The 18,006-nt window shown below is 37.0% G+C and overlaps 3 protein-coding genes across 7 annotated transcripts in view; 1 reads left to right on the top strand and 2 right to left on the bottom strand.

Annotated features, from left to right (window-relative positions):
• LOC145964523 (LIM domain only protein 3) overlaps positions 1-702 on the bottom strand; it is a 70,624-nt gene extending 69,922 nt beyond the window's left edge. For 2 of the 4 annotated variants that reach the window (XM_083087389.1, XM_083087387.1), the window contains exons 1-2: positions 449-692; positions 207-308 (exon numbers count right to left, since the gene is read on the bottom strand). The gene's annotated coding sequence lies outside the window, so the exon portion shown is untranslated. Of the gene's footprint in view, positions 1-206; positions 309-448 lie in introns of all 4 variants that reach the window. The other 2 variants (XM_083087391.1, XM_083087390.1) reach the window with 2 other exon arrangements.
• Positions 703-1,669: 967 nt separating this feature from the next.
• LOC145964522 (uncharacterized) lies at positions 1,670-14,222 on the bottom strand. Of its 2 annotated transcripts, none has more exons than XM_083087383.1 (8): positions 13,221-14,222; positions 11,046-11,078; positions 10,358-10,423; positions 8,719-8,969; positions 8,341-8,608; positions 7,737-8,121; positions 7,432-7,632; positions 1,670-4,948 (listed from the first exon to the last, which is right to left on the bottom strand). In XM_083087383.1, the coding sequence occupies exons 1-8, from the start codon at positions 13,296-13,298 to the stop codon at positions 3,090-3,092; spliced, it is 3,141 nt and encodes a 1,046-aa protein (XP_082943509.1). In that variant the 5' UTR covers positions 13,299-14,222; the 3' UTR covers positions 1,670-3,089. The 2 variants fall into 2 exon arrangements, with proteins under 2 accessions (XP_082943509.1, XP_082943510.1); XM_083087384.1 differs by lacking the exon at positions 13,221-14,222 and adding an exon at positions 11,642-11,932.
• Positions 14,223-15,282: 1,060 nt separating this feature from the next.
• Positions 15,283-17,999, top strand: Gmppa (GDP-mannose pyrophosphorylase A). The gene is made up of 5 exons (XM_083087672.1): positions 15,283-16,126; positions 16,344-16,920; positions 17,005-17,281; positions 17,365-17,629; positions 17,724-17,999. The coding sequence occupies exons 1-5, from the start codon at positions 16,087-16,089 to the stop codon at positions 17,822-17,824; spliced, it is 1,260 nt and encodes a 419-aa protein (XP_082943798.1). The 5' UTR covers positions 15,283-16,086; the 3' UTR covers positions 17,825-17,999.
• Positions 18,000-18,006: the final 7 nt, after the last annotated feature.

Below are 18,006 nucleotides of genomic sequence, written 5' to 3'. Positions count from 1 at the left end.
GGTATTTTCGAAATCCTGAGACCGCTATAATCTGTTATCGAATTTGAATCTCAATGCTATCTCGACACTATAATTATCTCATGACTGTTTCTTTTTTATATAAGTTATTATTAATTTTATTAAAGATGCTCTAATAAATAAAATTCTTTAGTATGATTATATTTAAATAAAGTTTTTTTATTTACGATATCAGGAAATGAACTCACCGAAGGAAGTTCAGCTTCAGTTTTTGATCCATTGAGCTGCAAACTGCGGGAATTAAATTCGTCTGTAATTTGCGCCTTTTTTTCCAGAGTTCCGGAATTATCCTGAAAAATGTCGCAATATATTTATGTATGCGATTGTATTAATTGTATTTACAAGAACGTATGAAGACGCAAAAACAGCTTTATGAATTCATTCCTCTTTTTTGTCCAGTGCAAAAGAAAAGGAAAAACAGAAAATATACCAGAAAGAATTTCCTAATTAAGAGCTCATTTCATAAAGCAAGTCCGCGTTCATGCTTTGGGAAGAGAAAGAGAAAGAAATGTATATGTAAAAAGTATATTTAAGAAGAACAAGACCTCTCTCTCTTTATTGACACAAAAATGCATTTTCCTTATTCACTTCTTTTATGATATAAAGATAATTAAAAAACCTCAAACAATAACGCGTTAACCTCTGCATTTCTCTATGTCAAAAAAATGGATAGTAAATATATAATAAATGTATATAATCAATGTTTATGTTGATTATATTATTCCAAAATCTTTATAAAATACTTTAAATAATAAAAGAGAATCGATTACCTTAGACAGTTGTGACAAGACGAAAATAAAGTACTACTGGCTTGATTCAAGATTAATTCAGACCGCGAAGGATTACGCCATAGACAAAAAGAATCTCGCAGACGGGTTTACGAACTGTCACGAATTTGCTCCCGTTCGCATCGCGTCGTCAAAAATAATTTCGCTCATCCGCGAAATTATATAATTCGCGTTTGCGTCAAAAGATTCGAAATTTATCGCGTATACATGTATCGAAAGTAGGCTTCCGTGGGATTGCGAGCGTAAACCAACTAGGTGCTCGAGGTGAATTGATTAAAATCGAACCGCGCGCGCGGCGCACGCTAACAAAGGAGAATTGCGGTACGGAAAGGGTGAAGAGAATGTAGGTGGACGTGTAGATGGAGCGTAGAATGGGGAATGGGCAAACAGAGCGCAATTAACGTGCAACCATTAAATATGTACGCGCGCGATGCATGTGCGCAGGTCGGGCGCGCAAATACATCGAGAGAGTATCGAATACCCTCTCCCTGTCCCCCTCACTCCCTTTCGCGCGCGCGCGCGCGCTCCCGCGCAGGAACGAATGGGGCACGGGGTCTCTTCTCGTGCCCTGTTAGCACAGCCGCTTGATTAGCTTCGCCATATTTACATGTCATTAGCCGATTGTTTGTCCAAGTCGGTAACTCCACCCGCGCGTCTCCCTCGCGCCGCCGCAGTTCAGCCATTTTTCACCGAGAATCTATCCGGCGATTGGACGGAATGTTGCACCGCGTCGAACGTTCGCTCGTTTCCGGAAATCCTCCCTGTGCGTAGCGCGAAATTTTAGCGCATTTTTTAAAGATTCGCGCAAAAAAGTGATTCTTAGCGAAGTAAAATATACTTACAATTATAGACATAAGTATGGCTGGGTTTTTTTGAGTGGTTTTATTCCATAAAAAATACGAATTTCGATCTCAATATCTCGTTGCCTACATTGCATAACAACTTTTTCCTTAATTTTATACATTAGTTATAGATGTAAATGTAATTGGGCAAGCTAGCGATGATGCCCGGCGAAAATTAACATTTAACGCGAAATAAATAGATGAATTGACGTTATAACTTAACTGCAGGCAATATAATAATAATAATGTCATCGTCGTATGTTTCGTGACGAAGTAATTGCATCTTTCAAACGATTACTTTTCGGTCCCCCGTGCAGGTAAGACGCTGCAGAAAATCACAGCTTTATTCTCTATCCGCGGGCGGAAAACAATTATAAACGAATTAAAATCAACGTAACATCTAATATCGAATTTTTGCAGTCGCTTTGACCACATAGTAATCGCTTACGGATACACATACATACATACATTCCTCTCTCTCTCTCTCTTTCTCTCTTCACGGCAAGGATACGATTTTTGTAAGAAATAGGACGATCGGTTCTACCGCGTCTCTTTTTTTTTTAAACTTACGGACGATTGCCCTTAATATCTATGCTTTCGGTTATGGTAACGAGGATTTGATTAATTGTATGTTTCACCGTGATCGCTCATTTTCCGATCGACGATCATCGATTGTGTCGCGATACGCATTTTTTTATTGGGATGCGTATAACTCTCCGATTACCGGTTTTTAAAAAGTACCACTTTTACATCACTATTAAGGCAGTATGGTAATGTGACTTGATTTACGTAATATAGTTAGGCTTCCTCTCGTATCCTCCCTCTCGACGTAATTGCGCGACATCTCAGATATGTGTTCGTTTTTCTAATCGTAGGATCACAAAAATATAAAAATAATATGTTTATCGGTTGTACATGAAATAAATTTTTTTCTTGTTACAAATCACTCATCATTGTATCATAAAAATATCGATCACATTTTTTTTTTCAATTAACAATATAATCATCAGAGAAAGCTAATTGATTTCTATATCGCATTCCGTGAAAGAAATAAAAACAAATACTTTTATGAAAAAAGCCTCGTCTTGAGCAATCTAATATTTCAATTATGTAAAACCATTTCAAGCGAATTCTAAAAAGATCTATGGAAGGGCAAAACAATTAATTGTAGCAATAACATTTTTTACCCTACGTCTCGTAGGCCACGATATAGCGGGAGATACAGTGCGATCAGCTGACGCTGCGCAAAAAAACTTCCAGGATGTTGCTGAACTATATCGTTGTAAAATATTTCTAGGGTACAACGCGATCGTATACTGACACAATTGCTATGATTCAGAAAAGTTACAAACATATCGTCGAGGTACCGTGTGCACGATGTAGTAACACGATGAGCACACAATCAACAACGTTAATGTCAACGTAATTAGCCTAATTATATCTAGCCAGTGGCGGCGTCACTGCGATCGGTTTCGCTCGCCGTCGCCGATTCATGCCGTCTCAACTCCTCTCTCTTTTCCTGCGGAGAGACGATACCAATGGCCAGAATTTCGAAATCGTCCGAGAAATTATTCGCATTCATCGCTTGTTCCGGAGTGTCGCTATGGCCACTGCTGCTACTGGTACTGCTACTACTGTCGCTTCTGCTTCTCGATCGCCTACCACTGGGTAAGTCTTGCCTCTCGGTATCAGCCTTATCGTCAGGAACTGAAACTTCATTACGAAGATCCGAAAGATTGCTTTGTGCGATACGCATCGCCGTCGTCGCTGCCATCACCTCGTTGTCTTGCTGTTGCCTCGCATGATAGGTGTTAATTGAGAAGACACTCGCCGCTGGATAATCATTCTCAATCGACTGTCGGAAAGCCATTGCGCGTGACGATTGTGTATTAACGCAAGTAAGTTCAATTTGGTCGGAGAAATCGTCGGAAGGCTTTATTAAAGTTATATCCGAAGCAGAACGAACGGGTGACCTATCCGCGGCATTGTCGTCGTGAGAATTTTCCGAGATTGTATCACGCTCTACCCAAGGAAAGCGGACAACTAAGCGATCCTCGTCCAAGTCATCGCACGATGTCAACAGTGGAGTTTCAGCAATGGCATCATCGTCATCGTATCGTTGGACGGGTGCGTCTTCCCGGACAATTTCGTCGTCGCCAACTTCGTCTTTGTGTGCTAGCTTTGTTCCAAGTGGCGCTGATATATGCGCTTCTTCCAATTTCACGTGCTCAAAGAACCTCGAGAGGGCGCGCCGCTGGAGTTGGACTGCTGCTGGCTTGCTGTCTGGCTGTTCGCGCAATTCCAGCTCGTGTTCCGCACGGCAGAGCTGCTGTCGCAGGAGCGGATAGTCTCGATCGTTTGGGCCGAGGCTTCGTAACTCGCATGGACGATCGGTGATAGTATAGGACTTATTATGGCCTGGGAACAGTGAGTGGATGAAAGCGCCGGCTCTTGACCGGTGTTTGCTACGACCGTCGAGATTCGTTGCTGCTGCTTCCTCCGCTGGTCCGACTGATTCTGGTTCATTGCTGCTGTTCTCGGCGTCGGCATAGAAAGGCAATAAGGTTTCTGATCTGGTTGACTGATTGATACAGAGTTTGCCGCCTGAAAGTTTGGCCCAGGACTTTCTGCCGTTGAAGGTCGCTCGGTCCAATTGATAGTCGTTCGAGACGGGGTTAAGAGAATTTGACAATTTTGATACGGTGACACAATGGAGGGGAGTTGCGCGATTGTTCTGTTTCTTGCGGATGTTACGATCGTAGAACAAGGAGTTGGGGACGAGGGGGTGGAAGCCGGTTTGAAGGGTAGCGCTGCTACCGGTCGGTTGATAGTTGAAAACTGTGGAGCGGTTTTGGTCTTCGGTTTCACCGCCAAGAGACTGATCGGACCTTCCAGTCGATTCGGGGATTTTCTTGATGATGAGATATGATTGATGTTTTTCTGGCTGGACAGTGGTGCCGGATAGTTGGTAGGAGTGTGGCACTTGCTCCTCTGCTTGGATATAGGTGATGTTCGATCGTGAATGTTGGTCGATGATGCAAGAGTTACGAGATGCGATGTTTTGTCGGTGTTCGATATCGATGAATTTACTGCCTTCTGATTGCTCGACGTTTGAAGTACAGGTACTGTTTGAGCTGATTGGGATGAGGAAGGTTGAGGCGGGCAAGTGATTGACGAGGGCGGTGGAGAGGATGCGCTTTTTCTGAGCTGCATCAACTTTATGAAGTCCACCAGCCGTTTTATAGACTTCTGAGTTTTCTCTTGCTTTCCCAATAGCTCCTGACGCATGCGCTGTTGTAACTATTAAAAAAAAAATTTATGTTACATATTTTATAGAGAAATGCTCTTAATTCGAACATGTATGTAGTGTAAATTTTCAATTCTATCACTATTAACAAGGAAACATCAAGTGTGTGCCTCTAGTTTTGCTTTTAAATATGTTACTTTGTAAAATTGCCACAAGGTTAGCAGCAATATGTGATATAAGTACATAAATGAGCATAAGAATACGCATATGGAATTTAGTAAAATCAACAATATTGTTATATTATGAATACATAGTATTAAGTGTTTTTTATATATTCTTATTCTTATAAAAATTTTTTAAAAGTCAAGAATAATAACGCAGAGTGTGGTGTAAAAACATTTTGAAAAAAATATTTTGGAAAAATCTATATATATAGTTATATATATTTAATAGATGATAAAACTTATATCTAAAACATATTTTATACATTATACGCTTTCAATGATATTTATTTAAAGTCGTACTATACCAATTTAGATTTGAGAGATTGTTTCAAATCTTAAACGTACAGTTGAGCATTTAAAAAAATTTTTGTCTTTTAAATTTAATTGTTCTATGTGAATATCTAAATATCTACAAAAGCGAAGGATGGCACTTTCATATGTTTCCTTGTAAGAATAACTTACATATACTATTCTAATAACTTTCGTCATATACATTTATTGCATACAGAGCCACTATAATGGCTTGCTAAAAACTTTCGCTTTGTATAAAAAGATTCAACATAAAGAATTAACATAAATTTTAAATGCCATGCATTTTTCTTAGTCGTCAATTTATAATAATTTATAAAAATTGTTAATTCACATGATGCGATAAAACGAAAGAAATTCTATAAGAAACAATAATATATACTTCAAAGATTCTAAAAGTAATGTTTCCTTATAATAACTGTATCATAATATTAGTATCAGTAATTGTAAAAAAAATAACAAATGATTTTTTCCTTATAAGAATTTTGTCAAAATAATTGTCTCTTTCTCTCTCTTTCTCTTTGATAATAAAATATAATGAATATATACAAAATGACTATATTTTCACAAGATAAGATATTACACAAATGCTCTATGATTGGTCTATCATATCATTTCAAATTGAAATATGATATTTCTTTCTTTTCATCTACTATAGCCGACGTTAAAACGATAAAAATGCTTTTTTTCAATGATATTCTACATACATGTGATATCTAATAAAGAATTTGTTTTCTAAAAATATTTAAACAAAAACATCTCAATATGATCAATAAATATAGCATTATATCAAAATTACTGTTTTTAATATATTAATAATGAAATATTTGAATAATATTTCATGCATTCTATGTTCTCACATGTACATACATGTAAATACATCATATTTATAAATTATTAATGTAATAATGATAATCAACGACTAAGGAAACGAAGCTAACTCTCTCATACATATACAAAAATTAATAATGAATAAAACTATCAAAGACTAATCGATTCTTCATAAAATTATTTCTGAAAATGCACTCTCTGATGTATAAAAAAGATACATATGTACATGTGTAAAGATACATGTATATGTGTAAAGAATCATAACCACGATTATTTTTAGATAATAGAATCGACCTGTCTCCATAAAGCATCGTGTAAATAGAAAAATAAAAAAAATATGACAATAAAAACGCAGAGATCTTGCAGGTTCCTCTGGATGAAAAAACAAAAGGACGAAAACTGTTTGCAATTTATAATTCATATAACTCAAGGGCATTCCAAATGAAAGTGAACTTTATAATTTGTTTTTTTTCTATGCAGGCCACAGGACGAACCTGAAGTGACTGGCCGAGTAGTTGTGAACGTTTTTCCAACTCGTAAACCTGCAATCTCAGATCCGAGTTTCGTTCGCGCAGCTCATATCTTTCTCTCTCTTTTTCCTCTGCAAGATATTTTGCGTTCAAAATACACGTTGTATTTTTTGTGCCCTATCGTGGACGATCGACCAAAAAGTTCTTCTTAATTGCAAATTCTTCGGCCGTATTCGAGAAGCCGGAGACGCGAGCACTTCTTCCGGCAGGCTGTCTCTCTCGTTTATTCAGTGCGTGTGTGCTTACGCTCAATTAAGTCTGCGACAACGCTGCGATACCTCGTTGTATGTTAAATCTAAAAGTTATGGACTCATGTTATACAAATTCCTGTGCTTATTTAAAATAATGTGCTTGCGCCGGTCCTTTGTTTTGATTTTATCTCGAGCAAGTTTTTCGCATTGCTTTGCACCTTGTCATTACTTTTAGAATCCATCAATTGAGAAGGCAGCAAGAAATTGCCGATTTTCGTCACGATTAAAAAATATTAATGATTCTCGGCCGAGTTGCTGCCGCAACTGAGATAAGCCTACCGCGATTGTTTGATAACTATTATTGTAGAAACAAGAACTTTTTTGTCAATCACACGCTTAGCGCTTGTCTTGGAAGAGGATTTCCTCTTTCGTGAAGTCGAAAATGTTTTACCGAGTTTTTCATTTTTTCTAGAACGCGGAAGCTTGTTTTCTGCTTCCGCTTCCCTTTTAATTTCTGCGTCTTCGTCCTTTTCAGCGCCTTCTTCATCCATTGTTAACGCACATCTTGGACAGATTCTGGGTGGAACCAATGGTCGAGTATGACACGAGACGTGATAGTTACTTGAGCAATTTTTGCATACCGTTAATGAATCTATAGAAAATGATGAAATCGTTACTTATGTTCAATCGCTATATTGTGACAAAAAAAAGTTAAAAGAGATAATGTATCTAAAATGATATATTTTTTTTACTCACCTGGATTTCTACAACAGATACACACAACAGGTTCATTCTCGATTCTTTCGATGGTCAAACTAGATGGTAATCCAGGAATATGAACAGCCTTATTGCTTATCGGCTGAACAGATTTGGCACTAGGTACGGACGATCGCATTTGGTTGTCTTCTATCTTGTTTTTGTTCACAAAAACTTTACTGTCCGCATTTCTGAGAATATTTGGCCTGGTAGTGGATTTTTGAACTGGGATCAGCGACTTGGTTACTGTTTGTGCCGGTGGCGAGGTAGATTTGGCTGGCTGAGTTTTGTTAGGTGGTGGCGATGGACCGTTCATACGAGCAGTCGTCTGTCGAGTGTGAGGGGCATTTTCCGATTGAAAGTACGAATACAATTTCCTCCGCTTCTAAAAAATAAATATGCCAAAATATTAATTATCGTATATTTTCAACGACATCAAATATGAAAAATTTATCTCTACATCTATTTTCATAATTTTTATTTTTTTTTAGAATGTAAAACGCTTTTATACAATTTTGCACTGTTGTTTTTGCGAGAATTATACGTTACTTTATGTGTATCAAAACAAGCATTTAAATAGCAATAAAAGTATTGATATACTTACAGACGGTTGTTGATTATAGGTAGGATATACAAAATGCGGATTTGCCGTGCTACGACGCTTCCTTTCCACTCTTCTGTTCTGGAGCTCTGCACATCTTGCCTGAGTAATAAGCCCGAGGCAACCGAGGAAGTCTTCTATTTCCATTGATTCACTTTTCTGTTCTTTTTGTTTTTCTTCCTCTTGCTTCTCATCAGAATTTTCGTCCATCGATACCGCAACGACATCATCTTCACCGGAAATAGTTTCCACTGAACTAGGACTAGGTAATCTGTAAAAAAATATTCAATTGAACAAATTTCAAAATCTTCATTCAACACATTTCAACAATAGACATTTTTGTCATTTTTAATCAATTTATTAAATTTTTAATAATCTTACTTTGCACAATCATTATCTTGTGTCGGTGATGAAACATGATGAACATCACCATTTCTGACAATTTCTTCATAGTCCTCCTTTGAAGGTTTTGTCTCAAAATCATTGGCGGCTGTTTCATGCTTCGTCTCGTTGTTGTTCGTAATATGATTGTTATTCAGGCCCAAGAGAGCCGCTATGGAAACTTTCGATCCATTTGCGTTGTCTACCGAGAGCGCTTCTACCTCTATGCGCAGCTGCTGCACGCATTTCCTCTATATTAACAACAAGATATATATGTACATATATATAGCACAGAATTATCGATAATTATAAAAAAGGAAAAATCTTTAGTAATAGCTTTAGAAGCAGCAGAAACTAGATGTATTAATTTCAACATGTCCCAGGAAAACATAAGTCGCATAATTATTCGGAGATATCTCTTACAATCATATATATATATATATATATATATATATATATATATATATATATATATATATATATATATATAGAAATATTAAAATATAACCAGAAATATAAATGATAATGTGATCAAATAGAACATTAATGCATTTATGTGATTGGAGTTGCGAAACAAAATACGCGTTTACTTCATGCTCGAAAGTTAGAAAGTTTTCACTGCTTTTAAAGTAAGTAAGGAACAGATAATCGTTGAGGAAAAAAAATCGCTTAGGCACAAATGAATGAGAAAAGCTACGAGAGCAGAAAGTTGAGAAGAGATGTAAACGGATGAGGAAGACGAGATTTTGTAAAGAGCCGAAAACGTTTTCGCGGGGCATTTATTGATTTTAAACTCCTCCGTCTCTCTACCTCTCGGCTTTTCTTTCGCTCTAAGTTGCTCTCGCTTCTTCTTTCTAAATTGTCGCCTCCTCCCTCTTCTTCCTCATCCGCTCACCAGCGGCCGCATCACGCCTTCTCATTCTCGTAGCCTGTATGTATTATCTATCTATGCTCGTCCATTATGTCCCAACTATTTATCTCGCTTGTTATCGAAAAGATTGTCATATTGAATATATTAAAAAAAGACGAGCAAGTACAATTATATGTATAAGAGAACCGCAAACAATAAACGTAAAGACATTCTAAAAATTTTACTATATGTAACTATTGTTAAGATTTACTTCACATTCCTTTTTTATTAGAGATTTCATAACTTAGCATAATATCACATAATGTATGATTGATATTTTGTATATACATTTTGCCACCCGAGTTATATTTGCAACAATAAAACTTGTATATGTTTTGCAAAAATTAATATAAGCAAGACACGTCAAAAGTTTTCGCTTTGTAGTAGATTCTTTGGATCGATAATGACTGAAAATGTAACTTTCTTAGAATTATAATATTTCTCTAGTATTTTTGTAGCTGACGTGACCAAAGTAATTTGCTCATTATCAGTCTTCAAACTGTAATCTTTTTTTTTATCGTTTGATAAAAAAATTTTCAAACTACCATACATAGATACATATACATATATATATGTGTTCAAAAAAAGAGTTATGCTATAGATTCGTCAAACGATTGAGAGAAAGTTTGAAAGTTCTCTTAATAAGAATTTGAAAAATGATGATGCATGAATATACATCGTAATATTCTACGTGTATGCGACATGAAAGAAAATCAATTGTCCGCTTACCTGAAATTTTCCCAAAGTATAAATGTACATCTGAATCCTTTTCATCTCACCGCGAATCTCTGAGTTCTGTAACAGGGCGCATCACATTTATATCGAGTCTGAATAGACTCGAAGAAAAACTACATAACCGTTAAAAGTAGGTCAACTCGTGTTCATTGAGATCTTTGTGAAATAATTATATTACGGGATATTATTGTTATACATTTATGCGCATCTGATGACATTATTGACAATAGGAATAAAGACTAAATACACTTTAATTTATAAACACGATTTAAAAATAAGATTTACTAATAAAAGAAACTCTAACATCTTATGCAATATGTTAAGAATTATTTTATAAAAAAATTGCTGAAATTGGTTTGTGATTGTATGTAATGTGTCTTGTTTGATTTTAAGCGCATGACAATCTAAATGCAAAAGTTTTCTTTGATATATGCATGTCCTTCGCTAGTTACTGCGAAACGAAGGTGAAACGAGATGAAACGTTTGGCCGAAGTTTGTTACGCGATGTGACTTACGGAATTCCAAATACACACACACACACGCACCACGCGATTCCTGCGAAATCTCGCTCTGTTATTGCCTATTGTCCGAATCTTAAGCGCATCGTAATAAATTTCTAATAAATTGTAAATGCAAACTTAGAATATGGAAATTATTAAAAAAACCTCGCATATATACTTACATTTGGCTCAGTTTCCAGTCTGTTCCTGTACGTCTGAAAATTAAAGGGTCGTCATTAATATTTATGCGAAAAAAGTAGGTAATACATTTTACAGAATCTTATAGGGGGATAAAATCCAGCGTATCTGCGAAAACCGCCAGCGTATATGATCAACTGGAGCATGATGCGCCATATTACGCCATTACACTTTCAACCCCATTAATATCTCCATTAATTAATAAAGATGCAAATTCTCTGTTCCTCTCTCTCTCTTGAATTTCGTCTTTAACATCTCGTCAACTTGGCTCTTAATTTACATTTACATTTAATTTTCTTTCCTATTTCAAAAATCAAAATATTTAAAATACAAAATTAAAGTATTTAAAATTAACGTGCGTACGCGATATTATATATTCGCAATTAATTAATCTGATATTATATCGCAATAATGGTGATTATAATTTCGTAGAATTTGTGGAAGCAATTTCACGAGGAGCGAGAAATGCCGCTTATAAAATTTCAATTATTTCGTTCCCTCGTGCATAAGAAAATCGAGCACGATCTTTTTATCCCGATGTAATTATCGATAAACAATTTTGTAAGCAACTTGACGAGACTTATTTCGCTGACAACTCTTGAATGAAATATTAATCAAAGTCGAGCGGGGTGTACTCGGCACGCGTAAAAGTAAAAGAGAATGTCCTCGTCAACATTTTCGCAGTAAAAGTCAATCAAGCGTGACTCGACGACTCTGGGAAGCTTCTCGGCGCAAGTATCGACTGCACCTGTCCCCCTCCAACAAAATAAGCGAACTTTGGTTACATAAATCGCGTTCAACTATTACGAAACCACGATACAACGCACATTGTTTCCCCTCGTTGCATTCTATATGATAATTTTCTCCATTTGCAACCCGCAAAAATAAACAAAATCGTTAAGAAAATTAAGAAAAAAAAAATCTCACGTCCGATCGTCTATCGATACTCGTCTTATAATATCGATCTATTGTAGCTATTGATTGCCATTGCCGATTTCAATGTGCCACACGCATGCAACGCTGAGAAAATTCTTTTCGGCCTCGTGGTGAAAAGTATGTCGCATAATTCAGGAAGTATCGATTGTCCGTCGAGGACGTCGCTCGCGAGTTTGAGGTGACCGTTTAATTGAATGCGCAAACTTTGAGGCGCCGTCGCATTTAATAAGCATTTGATTGTCATGAGAATCAATGTTCGGAGATTTGTGCGCTGAAACATCATTGCTGGATACGATATTGATTGATAATATGCGCGTAAAATGTCTCGTTACGCCAAACTATTATCTCGGATCTCTCCGTCTTTGTCTCCTAACGAAGGCTGCGACAGTAAAAAGAGATTTCTATGTAATATCGATATATTTACAAAGATGGACGCGTGCAAACGTACGGGGCGCTAGAGAGAGATTGCAACTTTCGACGTCGCTTTTGCGAGACAAGTGGGAACGATCAACAAGTTTTCGGCGAGACGAGGCCGGCGATTATTACGCTCGCGAAATACTATTAACTTGGTGTCTGAATCTCTCTACTTGAAATCGCTTCCGATGAGTAAACGACGCGCGTAACGTACGCGCGTAAAGCGCAGAAAGAAATGGACGGACAGAGAAGGGAGAGAAAGAAAGAGAGAGAGAGAGGAAGAGGGCGCACTCGGTGACGCCTCGGATAGAAAAGGTACAAACATGGTTAGCCATAAATGAAACTTTCGACACACAGACTCGCTCTTTGCACGCCGCCCTTCGCGTCATATAAATAATCCCAAATTGTTCGCGTGTGACACACGCGCGCGCGCACGCTTAAATTGTCCGCAGAAGACGCTGTCGGATCTATCGTTCGAGTTGTCTCGATCGATCTATCGCGTCGGCCGGAAAAATTCACGGGGGGGCTAGCCCGATGTCCTCCGGTGCGGGCGATTGCAATCACGGAAAAGGAAAAAAGGAAAAGAAAAATTTCGCCGAGTCGAGCTAAAGATTCGAAGAACCCCTTCGCGAAGAAGCTTCTCTTTCGCCGTATCCTCTCTCTTTCTCTCTCTCTCTCTCTCTGTCTTGCTCTCTCCTCCTCTCATCCCCTTCCGTCTCTCGATCGCTATCGACACACGCGCGTACGTACATGCACGTACGACATGCACGCAATATCGTATACTCGCGTATAATATCGTATTCTCTTACCTGATGCTCCATTATCGCGCTCTGCAATTTGTGTTGCACGGCGACGATCTCTTTCTGCAAGCCCTTGGATATCTCCATGCTTCCCGGCAGGTGGTCAACTCGCGGTCCTCGTCCTCGAGAATCAGCAACAGCGCGCGACGACGGACAACCCCGAGATGTGTATTATCCCAAAAGTGCCCGACGTACTCAGGCGGGAGCGAACGAGGACGCGGCGAGAGACTCCCTCTCTTCTCCGAACGGCGAATCGACTCCGACAACGTGCGACGAGCGACAAACGGTGGCGGCGAGGCGCGTCCCGTCCCGTCCGTCTCGTCCGCTCCGAACTTCGGCCGTTTCGTCTCTGCGGAGCTGTGCGGAGCCAAGCGAGATTGCGCTCCGTGAACGCGCCACCAGCGTGTGCGTGTGCGTTTACGTATGTGTGCGCGCGTATGCGCGTGTCTCGCTCCCTCGCTCCGCGCGCTCGTTCCTCCCCTCCTCGTCTGTCTCCTCCTCCTTGTCTCGCGCACGGCTCGCCCAAGCGCAAATACACCGATGCTCGTCTCGCGCGACGCACCAGGACTTCCTTCGCACTTCCCGGTCGCGAGCTACGTCGGCGTCCCGCACCGCAAAAAAAAAGCGTATCCCTCGCTCGTCGTCGGCGACGACGGCGACGATGCGAACGTTTTACGCTGCCATCGGCACGCTGCGACTGGCCCTCGCTCAAACGCGCACGGCCGTACCAAGTTTGTCGCGCGCGGGCGCCCTCCTCGTCCTTTCTCCCTGCTGCTCCCTGCTCTTCCCTGCGCTTTCTCGATCGGCGCCCTTCGTAAATCGGGGAAACGACGACGGAGTTTTTCCCGCGCCAAGCACGCGGGATTCGGTTCAACTCGCGACGAACATCTCGCGATCTCCCTCTTTCTCTTTCTCTCTCTTTCTTTCCCTCTTCCGGTCCCTCTTCCTCTCGTCCTTCCGCCAACCCTTTCTCGACCAAGACAAATTACTTCGAATGAATTTGCCTTCAAGTAAACGATCGCACGACGAGAAACGTTGACATACTGGCAATGACAGCGACCGATTGGTTCTTGTATCTCCGCGTTGCGTTGCTATTGGATGACGCGAGTGCGGTGTCAACAATATGGCGTAATGTCAAAGAAAATTGCGTGTACACAAATTTATTGTATTATAAATAAAAATAAATAAATAAATAAATAAATATATATGTATATATATATATATATATATATATATATATATAATGAAATTGAAAAAAATGAAAACGGAAATTTTGCGAAAGCATTAAGGGCTGTACGTGCATACATACCTGAGAGTACGGCATGTCTTTGTATATTTTTATATTTATCGTTTTGAGAGATATTTAACCTTATTTTACGACGTTTTTCTAATCACTTTTCCAAAATATTATATCTTATCTTTTTATTATCTGATACACAGCATGTTCTTTGATTCTGACGCACACAATTATTTTTTTTATTTTTCCTCATTTACTCCATAACCATTGATTTATCCATCGACATTCTTGATAAGAAGATTTATGGGATATTTTTGGAACAAGTCTACTATTTTATTGTATGTAAAAATATATCTTAAAATTTGAGATTACACGATTTGAATATTAAAACTTGTTTTCTTTAATTTAGAGATTTCAATAAAATTTGAATTATCAAAAATGTCATTTAGCTGATAGAATACATTATGTATGTAATTGATAATCTGATAGTAGTGGACAACGTCGAGTAAAGAATCGATGACTAAATAATTGATTATAAAACATAAACTAATAACACATTCTTTTACAATCAATTTTATATTTTAAAAATAAATAAAATGATGAATTAATTTTTTTTCACATTGTAAAGTAATTATCAGTAACACAATAGAGGGAAATTGTATGTAACAATTTTTTTATTATGGTAATTATTTGATGTAGAATTATAAAAGTCGATTTCCTTTGTTCTAAACAATTTCTTTGACACGTTACGTTATCGGTTTCTTAAGCAACAGTCATGATGCACGAATATCTAGATGCGCGCATTTCGAATGTGATAAAAAAGAATTAATGCAACTTCAAGACTTAGTGTCGAGTGTATATTCAAGTATCCATAATCCCCCAATAATAAAATTTGTTTTATATAAGGAGAAACATATTTCTAATCGAGAAACAGACTCTTTTATCGAGTATTAAATTTTACTTATATATAATACATTTAATTATTTCTTATTTTAAATGATATTTAAGACACAGTGGAAAAAAGATAAAATACAGTTGAATTGTAGAAAAATATAAAAAATGAAGAGAGCTAGTTACTTCATATAAAATACCATGTATCAGCTGATTCAGCCATTCATTATTTTCTTAACGCAAACGAGATGAAAAATTATATTCAAATAAATTATATAAAAGAAGGTTAGAACATTGATAAGTCCGGTAAAATAATGAAATTTAAACGCAAAAGTTAAAAATGCAATTGAAGTTTATAATTTATTCTTATATTAAATTATATATGCAACATTTCAAATATTTCGATAACTTTTCAATATAAACAAAGTGTTATCGATGTGACAAATAATATTTATGTGAAGAAAAAGACTTTTCCGACATTCGTCGTTCTCTGTCACAAAGTCGATTCATCGATAAGTAAACGTTAATATATCAATGATGACACGTCCAAACACGTCTATCCACGTCCCGAGTATGCGAATATGTCTACGTGGTGTGGTATAATTGATGTTAAAAACTTCCTGTTATTTCTTTTGAAAAATTTATCAGTTTTACAAAAATAAAAATATTCTTGGATGATTGGTGTCGTTTTATTGGAAATAAAAATATTCTTAATTATCTAAAGAAAGAGAATCGTTTTGTGCAATCATGTTGAAAGCTGTCATTTTAATTGGAGGACCTTTGAAAGGTTTGTACTCACTTAAAAGTTTACTTATTTATTTAAAAATTGTAAAATAATTAAAATCATAAAAGTATAGAATTATAAAAAACAGTATACGTATATTATTTTAATTGCATAATTATATACAAATTTGATTAAAACTTTAATAAATTTTCTTTCCTCTCTAAGTTTATATTTTGTTTTCATGTATTATTATTTATTAAATGTTTCTATTTGCTTATAGGAACAAGATTTAGGCCTCTATCTCTGGATATTCCAAAACCATTGTTTCCAGTGGCCGGATTACCTATGATACAACATCACATCGAGGCATGTGCCAAGGTGCCTGATCTTAACGAAATATTGATAATTGGTGCATATTCTAAAAATGATTTAGCTCAGTTTGTACAGGAAATGTCAAGCACTTATGGCATAATTATTAGATATTTGCAAGAATTTACTCCTCTTGGAACAGCAGGGGGCATGTATCACTTTCGTGATCAGATTCGTTCAGGTAGCCCAATGTACTTTTTTATTATGAATGGAGATGTCTGTGCTGATTTTCCTCTACAAGAAATGGTAGACTTTCACAACAGTAAACAAGCATTGCTTACAATCATGGCAACGGAAGCTACTCGACAACAATCTTTAAATTATGGATGTATGGTTTTGGGCAAAGAAGGAGAAGTGGCGCATTATGTCGAAAAACCTTCAACATTTGTGTCTACTCTTATTAATTGTGGAGTATATCTTGCTTCTCTCGAAATCTTTCAAACAATGGCAGATGTCTTTCATGCTAATCAACAGCAAGAACATATTATGCAAGTTTCTTAGACTTTGAGTGTGATAAGAGAAAGAAAATAATAATTGTTTCTTTCCTCATATTTTGTTATGATTTGTTACAGGCAATTGTGCTATAATGGTAGAGACCCAGCACACATTTCATTTGAGCAAGATATACTGACACGTTTGGCAGGATCTGGACGATTGTTCGCTATACCTGTATTGAGATGGTGGTCACAAGTAAAAACTGCTGGTTCTGCAATATATGCCAATCGACATTACTTGGCCCTCTACAAGCAAAAACATCCAAACCGTCTTGCTTCTACGAGTAATGATTCTTGTAACATTATAGGAGATGTATATATTCATTCATCAGCGACTGTACATCCAACTTCCATTGTACGAAGATAAATTATTCTTAAAATGTGATTTATGTAAGTTTGCCCGCGCATATTATAACACAAAATTTATATTCTTTGCAGCTAGGTCCTAATGTGAGTGTAGGTCCAAATACGACTATTGGAGCTGGTGTAAGAATTAGGGAGTCAATTGTGTTGGCTAATGCACATATCCAGGCCCATTCTCTGATTCTACATAGCATTATAGGAACAGGTACTAATGTAGGTGAATGGGCACGCGTTGAAGGAACTCCTTGCGATCCTAATCCTAATAAGCCATTTGCAAAAATGGAAAACTTGCCATTATTTAATGTCAATGGCAAGCTCAATCCTTCCATCACGATCCTCGGTAAGGAAAAATAAAATATTATAAAATTGTTTTTCTAATAATAACTCCAATTTGAAATTATATATATGTATATATATATATTTCTTTTTTTCAGGTACCAGTGTTAGCTTAGCTGCGGAAAAAATTTTATTGAATTCAATTGTTTTACCACATAAGGAACTTACAAGAAATTATAAGAATGAAATTATTCTTTAATTGCCTAATGTTTATCATGATATTTATCATTGAGATATATTTATGATTCATATAATACACGAATCGCACAAATGATGAAATGTTAAGTATATTACAAGATTTTATAGTATATACAAAAGTTTCTGGAATAATTTGTTTATACATTGAATTGTGCAATTATAAATTTTTAAAATAATTTTGTA

This window comes from Camponotus vicinus, unplaced genomic scaffold, assembly GCF_025532165.1.
Source record: "Camponotus vicinus isolate PSW18456_S1 unplaced genomic scaffold, iyCamVici1.0 SCAF_13, whole genome shotgun sequence".
NCBI lineage: Eukaryota > Metazoa > Arthropoda > Insecta > Hymenoptera > Formicidae > Camponotus > Camponotus vicinus.
The sequence above is the reverse complement of the archived record's forward strand: the minus strand, read 5'-3'. Positions and strand labels throughout refer to the sequence as shown.

Excerpts from the sequence above, each read along its gene's own strand:
- LOC145964522 (XM_083087383.1), bottom strand. The coding sequence starts at position 13,298 with ATGGAGATATCCAAGGGCTTGCAGAAAGAGATCGTCGCCGTGCAACAC. Across the intron at positions 11,079-13,220 it reads GCGCGATAATGGAGCATCAG|ACGTACAGGAACAGACTGGA; the intron begins GTAAGAGAATAC and ends TTTAATTTTCAG. Across the intron at positions 8,970-10,357 it reads ATACTTTGGGAAAATTTCAG|AGGAAATGCGTGCAGCAGCT; the intron begins GTAAGCGGACAA and ends TTGTTAATATAG.
- Gmppa (XM_083087672.1), top strand. The coding sequence starts at position 16,087 with ATGTTGAAAGCTGTCATTTTAATTGGAGGACCTTTGAAAG. Across the intron at positions 16,127-16,343 it reads AATTGGAGGACCTTTGAAAG|GAACAAGATTTAGGCCTCTA; the intron begins GTTTGTACTCAC and ends ATTTGCTTATAG. Across the intron at positions 17,630-17,723 it reads TCCTTCCATCACGATCCTCG|GTACCAGTGTTAGCTTAGCT; the intron begins GTAAGGAAAAAT and ends TCTTTTTTTCAG.